Source organism: Manacus vitellinus, unplaced genomic scaffold (assembly GCF_001715985.3).
Source record: "Manacus vitellinus isolate BGI_N305 unplaced genomic scaffold, ASM171598v3 scaffold_104_pilon, whole genome shotgun sequence".
Lineage (NCBI taxonomy): Eukaryota > Metazoa > Chordata > Aves > Passeriformes > Pipridae > Manacus > Manacus vitellinus.
Window position 1 is genome coordinate 866,795 of NW_021938821.1, and position 11,167 is coordinate 877,961.

The following is an 11,167-nucleotide window of genomic DNA, read 5'->3' on the forward strand; positions in this document are numbered from 1 at the left end:
CTCAGCTGCCATCAGGGTGTGACAGCTGCACTCGGCTCCTCACCAAACTAGTGTTCATTATTTGGTTCAGGCCCCAAAGGAAGTAATGGCCTAGGCCATGACAAGGCCATGAACTTTTCCAGTTCCAGCCTGTTCTCTGAAAACCCACAAAGGCACAGGGTGACATGGTGAGCATTGATGCATATGAGCTTGGAAATGAGCACTGACCATGTGATTAACACATGAATAGCAGGTGGTTGTTCCAAGACTAATTTGTCAAGGAATAAAGAAAGTTGCAGGTTTAAGGAGTCTCACGCTTCTCTTTTACTTCACATGTAATTTAACTCTGAGCCAACCGCTTTATTCCACAAATAGGACAGCCTGAGTGAACTGGTTTTGAGCTCTCCTTGCTAAGGAGTGGGCTGCACAGCAGTGATCTCTCCTGGAGCTGGGACACCTCTCAAGCTTACTCCTTGAGGCTGAGGCCCTTTACCAACTGCACTATATCCAAGATCTTTCCCTGCATACTTTTCCAAGTCCCTGGATCACCTTTGTGTTCTACCATTTGGACAGCTACACTGTAAAGCATATGAGGAAAACTCATTTGCCTTGGGGGAAGGTGAGATTGCTTATTTCTTTTCCTGCATTTTTCAGATAGGTTAGTTTCTCATCAGAGGACCTGGCCATCCAAGGAAAAAGACTGCATCTTATCTGAGAGAGCGAAGCAACCCTTGCATGTCCAAGGAAGCAGGGCAATGATTCGAAGAGAGGCAAGTATTTCCCATCTATCTTAAGGACTGTGTATACATGTTCGATCTGTGTAGAAGCCGTGGATAACTCCAAAAGGCAGTTCCCTTCCCTCCAGCCTGTCAGCATTTTATCACATCTGTTATGAACATCTGTAGCTTTGCTGCCTTACCTGACACAAGGATTCACTTAATCCTGCTGAGTAAAGGGGAGTGGGGGGAGAGGCTCCACATATTCCTGTAGAAGTAACTCAAAGCACAGGATATGAACTCACCTGCTCTCCATATTCAATCCACTGGCCTTCGTTATTCTTCCAGTACCAAATCCACTGTGTGGTCAGTACAAATGTGGGTTTTGTGACTGATGATGGTGTAGAGAGGCGTCGAACCGGAGAAGAAGAGCAGGTCATTGTCTGGAAGTTAATGTTCCTGCCTGCTATGCTGTAAGGACAAATTCAGGGTTTTTACAGTTAACAGTAGATCTTTTATCCTCTAATCCTCTGTTTAGGCTTGTGCAATTTTCTTTAATATAATGTGACTGAACCTAATTAGGCCTGAATAAGAGTATTTTCCACAACACATGACAGCTCTGAAAAGCATATCCAAGCTTCATAAGCAAACTATGGCCTGTGAGACATGGAATGCCATCTCAGTCACTGGCCATATGTGGCACTGCCAGCTTTACAGACAGCACAGGACTACAAGTACAGCATGGCAAAAGGTACTCTGCAATAAGGAAAGTTTCCAGTTTGTCTCAGTGCAAAACCAGAATTTTGTAGGTACACCCAGCTTATCAACTTGGTTCTTTTCCTGTGGTTACAAAGGATGCAGTCACAACCATCACAGCTGTGAGGTCTGCAAACTGTATTTGTCACTGGAGCTCTGGGCTCTTACTCCTGCGAGGCTTGAAAAGTTAACTTCCAGGCAGGAAGACTTTGAAAGCAGCCTCCTCTTGTGAATCTTGCTTTTGATCTGCACCATCCAACAAGATGCAAAGTCATCTGTTGCCTTAAGAGGCATGGGCCAAAATTACTATACATTTTTCGAAGCCAGACCTGGGGTCCCCTGTGAATCCAGGTGGCACAGTGGGGCTTTTCAGAAAGGACTTAAAATAGAAAGAAAAACAGGAAAAAAAAAGAGATATGCTGCTTACACAAGGGCCATCTCATAAAATGTCTCTAGGCACACAACAGATATTGCTATTATTATTGTTGTTGTTGTTGTTATTTTTATGACGCATACTAGCTGTAGTAGGAAAAGAACAGCCATAGAGAAGGACCAGCTCTGATATGTTGTTACAACTTCATTATTGTAAATAAATTATGATTCATTATCTGAAATGCTGATATTCTAAACACTGTATTCCACTCGCTTTTTACCCTACACAGAGCTTTAAATGTGAGATACAGTTTTGTTCTTTTTAGAAGACATAAATGGGGTGATATTGCCATGCAATCACTTTTACTTTGCTTTTTAAAAGGAAAAATTCTCATTTGTACATCCTCCCAGATTCTGAGAGGCTCAGTAGCCAGAAGTTATTGAAGTCAGACATCTTTGGAAGAAAATGGGAGGTTTTCCACAGGGGTTCAATCACAGTACTCCAAGCAAGGAGTCCAGCATCACTATACCTGCTGGTTTTTGGGTCACAATAGGCCTTTTCAATTTCCTCCATCATGGAAAGGTCTTTCCAGGTGATCCCATCATATATCTCCCATTTATATGGCAAATGGTAATGAACAGATTTGCATTTATCTGTAATAAGATCAGACATAGTTGAATTCTGTAATCATAACACAGAGAGCAAAACAACAAAACCCAAAAAGGAACCAGCAGATTTTACACCTTGAGGCTTTCTCCCTGGGCTTTGGTATGAGCAATGAAGACAGAGTGCTGAAAACAGGAGGGGGGTGTGTTTGTCCAGTGAGTGAGAAGGCACAATTGCCACTGACACTCCATATGCCACCACTAGCCCGAGCCACTGAGCAGGGACTGTCTCTGCAGTCACTGTCTCTAGTGACTACATTACTTTTTATAAAGCTTACCCTTATGTTTGCAGTACTTCCAGACATAGAACACACAGATCTCATCACAGTTAACTTCTTTGTTGTCCTTTGAAGCTTCAGCAGAGGAATTGTCCTTTTTATCTATGGGAAAGAACACATCAGTCCTTATTTGCTTCAAGAGAAAGACCCTGCTTGGTACTTCATCCCGGAAATAACAAAGATTTGACTGCAGTAGCCAAGTTAAGCACTTTGAGGATCTGACTATCCCCCATACAGCCCACCACACGAGTCAGGGCTTTGTGACTGACCAATAAACCCTGACACTGGAAGAAGTCTCAGTGGAGAAGTGCAAGGGCAGTGTCAGGAAGAGTAACACAGGCTGTGGCTGACCATGGTTCTTGCAAAGCAGCCAACTTTGTCTCCACACCACGGGAAGCAGAGGGTGGATAAATGGCTGTGTCAGCTCAGCGGATCAATGCAGGGTAGAAATGTTTTTCCCTGAGTTGGCCAGACCAGCATGGGGGGAGTTCAGGCCAACACAGAGGTACTAAACCTGAAGAACTAACAGAAGAATTCTCAAGACAGCAACAGGCTTCAGCTGGCTTCAACCCTTCCCAAGGACTGGGGACACCCAGCTTTGTGACAATGAGCGTATTATACAGACCTGTAATGGGAGAGCCATTAGCATTGTGATTGAACTGTGCATTGCAACTGCTACATTTTGGTAAGTAAACATTTATATTTGGGGTTTTGTTTCCAGTGGAAACTCTACTACATCAGAAATGTCTCTGTACTGGACTTGGCTAGGATAAGATGTAATTTTCTTCATAGCAGCTCATATGATGCTGTGTTTTAGATTTTTGACCCAAACAATGCTGCTAACACCCTGATAAGCCCTAGCTTTTGCTGAACAGTGATACACAGCATCAAGGCCGCCTCTGTTTTTCACCCTGCCCCCAAAGTGAATAGACTTGGGGGTGCACAGTAGGTTGGGAGGGGACACAACTGGGCAGGGAACCCAAACTCACCAAATATTGCATACCATATAGCATAATGGTCAGCAATAAAGGGAAAAGAGGGAGTTTTATGAGGGTTAGCTATCTTTTGCTCAGGAACTGGCTAGGCATGTGTGGGAGGTGGTGTGTGACTGCTTTTGCATCACTGCTTTTGCTTTGTTTTCTTCTTCTGCTTATCCATTGGGGTTCTTCTCTCTCTCCCATCTCGACCCTTAAGCTTTCTTGTTTTAATTCTTTCTTTTCTCTTCCCCATCCCACTGGGGGTCGAGGGGAAGTGAGTGAGTGGCTCTGTGGTGCTCACTGAGGCTCGTCCACAACACCTGTGTAACACCAACTGTCTTCACGTAAGCTCAAGAGTGGAGGGTTAGAAACAATCCGTACCTTCATCTTTACCTCCAGCTCCTGTTGGCAACTGCTGTTGTCTCTGACCAGGCAGGGTGCTACCAGGACCTGCATGAGAAGACTGAATGAACAGCACTGCTGGGCCACAAACTCAGCGAGCTGGCAATATCCCAATCTGTGTGGAGAATTATGTCCATCACACATAATTTGATATTAAACATTACACCATCCATATGTGGAATATCTAAAAGAACCTGTTCAGAGACTACTGGACTCTGGCAGGCTTTAAAGCCAAGGCCCAGGACAGGAGACATACAAGTTGCTATTCACTCACTGGAAGGTATATAAACATAACTGCTCTACTGACAAAGCTATATTTACTCCCTAGGTACAGAAGGCAAGGAAAGATATCTGTCTCCTTCCCAGGAAGGAAGAATTGTGTCCAGGACAGTACAGACATCAGTCCCAGGCTACTCCTCGTGGTGGTGCTTGGGCAGAAATGCCAGCGCTGCTCCGCTGTCCAGCACTGCGGCTCTCAGCGTACCGTAAGGTAAGCACAGAAGCTGCATTCTGACTACCCCTGGGAGATGTGGGGCTGGGTGAAATCTAATCCCAGTGAGAACCACTGATCTCGTGACTAGACAGTTAGAAACAATCCGTACCTTCATCTTTACCTCCTGTTGGCAACTGCTGTTGTCTCTGACCAGGCAGGGTGCTACCAGGACCTGCATGAGAAGACTGAATGAACAGCACTGCTGGGCCACAAGCTCAGCGAGCTGGCAATATCCCAATCTGTGTGGAGAATTATGTCCATCACACATATAATTGTGCTCCACTGCTGATACAACAGATGAGTAATAACAGCTGCAAACCCTAGCCAGCCACTCAATACCTATTTTCTATGCAGTATTTTAGGCAATAATAGTGCAGTTCTCCCACATGATTCAGCCACGACTTACTTAATTCTGGAAAGTAGATAATGGCAGAGAGGAAAAAAATATGTACACGTTGCAAGAGGGGAAATACAAAAGCTGATTCCACACGGAAGCAGTTGGTATCTAGATATTTACCTTCTGGAGATGGCACATGCAGTGTGGAGTCCACAGTTTGCAAAGGTACTTTAGGTTCTTTATTCCTTGTAACTACTGCTTGTTTCAAATAATTTCCCCTTGGTTTGTAGTTGTGTACTGAAAGCACCAAAAGGATGATGGGGTTTATCTGAGATGTTTATACCTCTATCAAATTCAAAATCCTATTTAAGCCCAGTGTTTCTTACAACTTACCATTTCCCTTCTTCAGTTCCTTGTTGAATTCCATGTGCTTGTGATCATATATAATCTGGAGGTTCGAAGCTATTTTCCCATCAATGCCTCCAGTTTCCAACACTCTCAATGCATGGTCATCCAAGAGGTTATGGGACCTCATGCATGGCAAAAATCTACAATCCCCCTGGAGAAAGTGTCGACAAACATGAAGCTTGTTGCAGTTGTTTTGCTGCATGCAGACACCACCTTTTTTGTTGTAAAATTGGCAGGTCTAGAAGTGGGGGAGATACAAGATGAAACGGAAAAGCACATTTGAATTTTTATTTGTTCTAAGGCATGCAGCTTTAAGAGCAGAAAAATGGTGACTAAAAGGCATGTGGTCATTGTGACTTCTTCAATCTAGACAGATTTCTTGCACAGAGGTAGCAGGTGTTTTAAGCCAATTCATGCATTTTTGGGTTTGAAGTTGTGCAGTTTTTGTTTCAAGAAAAACCAATCCAACAAGCATGGAAGTGCCAAAAAAGGATGCAAGACAATTGCATAAAACTGAATTTGCACTTTCTATTTCTAAAGTTTATTCTGCATTTGGGCTTCCAAAAATGGTGAGAAGAATGCTTTGAGATTAGAGTGCACATGGAAAAAGCAAAACACTTCTTTATTCCTCTATTCACCAACGAAGAGATAAGCAGTGAATCAGACCCAGGCAACAAATCACACACCAAAAACTCCTTCATATTGTCCACCAAGCACCACAGCAACACTTTTGCTCCTGCAGTACAGAGGAGCAGCCTTAAGAAGAAAGCTTCTTTGAGGAGGACACACAGCTGTCTGGCAGACACATCACACTGGGACCCTCACAGGTCCCCTCCCAACCCCTCTTCCCACCAGCAGACAGTTTTAATGCTGCATTGAAGCTGAATATATATAGATTTATATATCAGCTGGGGAATTATAGATTGCTGGGATGGCAGTGCTTAGAAACTGGAAAATCAGGCCTGTTTTAGCTGCAAAACAACTATTCACTGGATTCATAGTGTCTGTCACACAGCCTGAACTTGGATTTAAGAATTACTGAAAAAAGCATAAAACTTATGTCAAACACTGGTTTCAGGGGCCAGAGCACAGGAATTGCTTTGGTGCTCAAGAGAATAGGGAAAAAAAGCAACTAAAATAGAAAATCAGGTAATAACTGATTATTTTGTATGGTGTCCATTACACAAATTACCAGTTTAGGGTAGCAGAGATTGCAGCCACTTAAATTTCAAACTGAAGCTCACAGAGTTTTCAGAACACTGAATCTGGCTGAGAACAATTCTACAGAGCATCTGGAGGAAGGTACATTAAAAGATGTTAGTATGCAGGATGAAATTTTTACCCAGGAACAGCAGAATAAACCACCAAACCAGAAGCAAGTGCTGCCTCAGTGAAGTAAGTGTCCTGGTTTTGGCTGGGATAGAGTTAATTTTCTCTGTAGTAGCTGGCACAGTGCGGTGGTTTGGATTCAGGATGAGAAGAATGTTGATAAGAGTTGTTTTAGTTAGTGCTGAGCAGGGCTCACTGCAGTCAAGGACTTCTCAGTGTCTCGTGCTCTGTAAGTGAGCAGGGGCACAAAGAGCTGGGAGAAGGCATGGCCAGGAAAGCTGACCAAACTGGCCAAAGGGATATTCCACACCGTAGAACATCCTGACCAGTATAAAAACGAGAGGGAGTTGGCTGGGAGCCACTGATTGCTGCTCAGGGACAGGCTGGGCATCACTCAGCACGTTGTGAGCAATTGTATTGTGAATTACTTGTTTTTCTTGGGCTTTATTCATCTCTCTCTCCTTCTCATTACAGCTATTATTAGTATGTTTTATTTTATTTCAATTATTATAGTATTCTTATCTCAATCCACAAGTTTACTTGTTTTCCAATTCTCCTCCCCATCCCACCAGGGTGGGGGAGTGAGCAAGTGGCTGCATGGTACTTAGTTGCCATCAGGGTTTAAAAACATGACAATAGGGAATCCACTATTTAGCTACATCGAGAAAGCAGCTGTCCCTTGCCTTTGCCAAGAAACAAATAAAAACCAAAACAACAAGAAAACCAAAAAAACCCCAAACCTACCAAAAAAAAAAAAAAGAGAGACAGAGGGAAGGTGAGGGAAAGTGTGAAAACCCCTGACATTATGGTGCTGTTGTGTTTTTTTCCTTACCCTGCACCCCAGTTCAGGTCACAGAATACCAAAGTGTCCCCTTGCTTGAGAGCTCTGTACATGCCATGTCCTCACACACACAACCAGTCAGCATTTCTAAGCAGGAAACAGCCAAGTTGGCTTTTCGATCCCTCTTCCCAGCTCTCAGGTTTATGAAGGGCCTGCATCAATCACAGTTTTCTCTTGGTTTTGGTGTTTTACGGCATGATAGCAGTTAAGGTGCTCAATTAGAGGTAATTAATGGGTGGTGAGGGCTGAACAGATCCACAGTAGAGCGTAAGGGTAATACCAACCAATGATGGTTGCTACTATATGTTCATTACTGGGAACAATCCCCCTTGCTTATCGCCACCATGCTCCTTGAATCTGCCAGCACAACATACTTTAAAATGCTACACACAAAAAAAATCTGTTTTGTCAAAGTCCTGCCCTGTCACAGCAGGGACTAAAGAAACAATAGAACTGTTATGTCAACAGATCTGTGGAGATTATAACCTGCAAAAGACAAGGGTAACAGGCTGTACTTACCTTGAAGACAGTATTGCCCTTATACACACACACAGACCCGGAATGGAATGTTCAGCCGAATTTAACAAACTTGGTGACTGGCATACAAACTGGACAAAGTAACTCCATAGAAAATTACTGTATGAAAACTCAGTGCACTTTAGAAGAGGCAGATTTTACACAAAAATGACTGCAGTCATTTGGTCCTTTTCTCATAGATTTTTCTCACTCCCTTAGACCTTCATGCACCAAAATGTGCAGGCCTAGGAAGACTGGAAAAGGAAATGGGACCTTGCTTCCTAGTCTCTATCATTTCTTGGAGAAGAAGCAACAAACTGGGATTTTGGTCATTATACCTCTTATCCTGTAAGCATTACAATTATTGTGGTCTTTCAATTGTATCTTGTAAACCTCTAATGAAGCTGCTGACATTTTTATTTGCTTGTTTTGAGTAACTTTATGGCCTTTATATTGTTTCTTCTGATGCTTTCATTCATAGCCATCCCCATTCCTACTTCATTCAGAATAATCCTGTTACATTTTAACAGGTTGACACTGAGATCAGAACTCCACATTCTCTGTTACCCTCTCCCATTCCTGGTGAACAAAAAGCTTCTTTTAAGACATCAGTACAACTCACATCAGGGAGGAAGAAAGCGTCGTTTTGGAGAAGCAGGATTCGCAGCTCATCCTCACTGAGGCCAGACAAATCATGTTTTTTTAGAACTTTTTTGTTCTCAGCACTGGTGATGTCATGAGAGTACTTACAGGAGCTGGAAGAAAACAGACAGACATATCAATGTTTACTCCATGAGTCAGGCTGATTTAAAGAAGAACCTCAGAAAACGTGCAACTTTGGAAAAGCCATGAGAGAAAGGGGACTTGGCAAAAGTCTCTATAAACATTCAGGTGGTCTCTGCAACTAGCCAGAGAACAGACCAGACAGCATAACTCCTCTGTGAAATGCAGGAGCGTTATCATCCCCATTTTAAACACCGATGTGGCCACAACACTTTAAAAAAACTTAGCAGCAAAAATTTGAAGCCAAGTCTGTCTATCCCACACATTCTTCACCTCCAGTAAAATACAAGTCATTGTCACATGATCTGAACAGCTGGAGGGAAAGTTAATTTTAGAGCAATACACCAACAACACCGGAGGTTGCAACACCCTTGATTCTGTGAATGTAAAAGGTTGTTGTCCCTGGGATGGCATGTAAGGAAAGATGCAAGAGTCTAAGAGAGCAAAACAAAGAGATAATGAAGCTGAAAACAACACAATTTGTTATCTTTGCTGGCTGGAAAGTTTGATTTTTAAAAACAAAACAAACAAGCAAAAAAAAACCAAAAACAACAAACCAAAATGAAACAAGAAAATACAGCTTCTTCATTTCCTGCTCTCTAACGGGTGATTTGATGCAGCCTTAAGACTAGACATACTCATCCAGTAAAAGTATCTGTTAATCTGACTCCAGAGTCAAGTCTATGATCTTTCAGCCTCTAGTTAACTCTTGAAACTCACCTTGTGAAAGGTTTTTTACCTCAGGCTATGTCTGATCCAATCCTTCTGTACAGACACTTGAATAGATCTTTCTCCCCTGACCCCTGCTACCTGTTGGACGCATTGCTTTGTAAGCAAATAAACAAGGTTGCAAAGTCTGAAGGGCAGAAGTGTGCCATCTTTGATGCTGAGAAACAGTCTTCTAGGGCTATTAGGTGCTGTAGGCACTCATTAAATAGCTGTGAAGGTAGGTAAGCCACAGAGTACTTGAGGCGTGAGCCATCACCAGTGTTCCTCCACACTCGACTTCAGATTTCCCCGACAGTCACACAGTGAGTCCATATTTCTAAGTCAAAGGTTAAAACACTCCACAAATACAATGATAACTAAACAACTGAGTTCAATAACACATTCAGGAAAGAAAAACAAAACAGTGAAAAGCTACTTGCGAGACAGTTAAAAACAAGGTTAACTGGACTAAAATTGTGATTCCACTAAATACAAGACCACAGTAACTTGTACAGACGTTTTTCTTTCCAGGGATTCTAAAACAAAAGGGATGCAACGTCTGGAAGCAAGGCTAGATTTTACCTTATCAGTTGGAAAATTGTCTCTTTCTTGATCTATGTGGTCCACCTAGCAGTGTTTCTGTCCCCTCATTTTAATCAACCTCCCTCCCATGAAAGGCATACTCTTTGCTTTATTAATTTTTAACACATACTAAGGTGATTTTAAATACTTAGTGCTATTGAGAGGACAGAGTGGTTTATCATTACTAAGGGAATCACCTCATTGCACATTTTAATTCACAGAGTCATCCAGCATGAGTGCCTACACGCACCTGAAGGCATTTCTAACAGTGAATCCCAGGGAAGCTCATCGTTCTGTCAGTAATGCAACAAACAGTAAGAAAATCTTATTATCCTTGTGGTTTGCTAGTACACTCTGAGAGACACAGCCTTTCTCCTCCAAGCTCTTCAGATCCGAGCACACATCTGTTTTATTGGAGGAAGGATCCGGTGGGGTACCAGCAGGTTAGTAACAAGACCTGGGGCTTGAGAGCTTAAACTGCAAATTCTTCCATCAGAGCTCACTGTTGGCACTGATTGTCACGGGAAAGCTTCTGGGTTGTTTTCTTCTGTATTTACTTTCGTTTTCCTTTATCTTAATGTTTTTAAAGTAGGTACCACCTTTGCCTGCCCCGCCCTTCCCCGGGAGTCCTCCGTATTCCGGAAGCCGGGATTGATGTACATGGGCGATCAAGCAGGGCCTCTCACAGAAAAGTCTGTAAGCGAAGCGGTGAGTTACAGCAAAACTCAACGTGTGTAACTCTCTGGAGTGAAACCAGAGGGCATGCTAGCACTTTGCTTTTTACTTTGGAGAGAAATATGTGTAAACTATTTCATCGAGATGCCCGGGGGCTGAGGGAGGGGTGCGGAGGCGAGTGGATTTAAAACAAAACAAAACAAAGCAATCGCAATACTGACAAAGAAAACCAGGCTTTAGAAAACTGCCACCTACCGCGGGCACTTCGGGCTTTTACCGACTCCGCGAGGGTAGGACGCGAGTCCTTCCGGAGCCAGGATCTCCCGCCCCGCGGCTGTGCCCGAGGGGG

General features: G+C 43.1%; 1 protein-coding gene and 1 long non-coding RNA gene across 3 annotated transcripts in view; one reads left to right on the forward strand and one right to left on the reverse strand.

The window, feature by feature from the left end:
• The window catches only part of LOC103760858 (protein mono-ADP-ribosyltransferase PARP12), an 18,056-nt gene extending 9,166 nt beyond the window's left edge, over nucleotides 1-8,890 (reverse strand). The window contains exons 1-8 of one of the 2 annotated variants that reach the window (XM_029963672.1): nucleotides 8,693-8,886; nucleotides 5,370-5,622; nucleotides 5,157-5,273; nucleotides 4,749-4,811; nucleotides 4,126-4,194; nucleotides 2,768-2,869; nucleotides 2,354-2,477; nucleotides 1,001-1,166 (exon numbers count right to left, since the gene is read on the reverse strand). In XM_029963672.1, coding sequence (XP_029819532.1) covers nucleotides 1,001-1,166; nucleotides 2,354-2,477; nucleotides 2,768-2,869; nucleotides 4,126-4,194; nucleotides 4,749-4,811; nucleotides 5,157-5,273; nucleotides 5,370-5,586 — 858 coding nt within the window. In that variant the 5' untranslated portion in view covers nucleotides 5,587-5,622; nucleotides 8,693-8,886. Of the gene's footprint in view, nucleotides 1-1,000; nucleotides 1,167-2,353; nucleotides 2,478-2,767; nucleotides 2,870-4,125; nucleotides 4,195-4,748; nucleotides 4,812-5,156; nucleotides 5,274-5,369; nucleotides 5,623-8,692 lie in introns of both variants that reach the window. The other variant, XM_029963677.1, reaches the window with a different exon arrangement.
• LOC108644264 overlaps nucleotides 2,535-11,167 on the forward strand; it is a 12,954-nt gene continuing 4,321 nt past the window's right edge. Inside the window, exons 1-5 of the long non-coding RNA XR_003916221.1 lie at nucleotides 2,535-3,452; nucleotides 4,475-4,636; nucleotides 8,271-8,418; nucleotides 10,365-10,586; nucleotides 10,733-10,851. This is a non-coding gene — a long non-coding RNA (uncharacterized LOC108644264). The remainder of the gene's footprint in view (nucleotides 3,453-4,474; nucleotides 4,637-8,270; nucleotides 8,419-10,364; nucleotides 10,587-10,732; nucleotides 10,852-11,167) is intronic.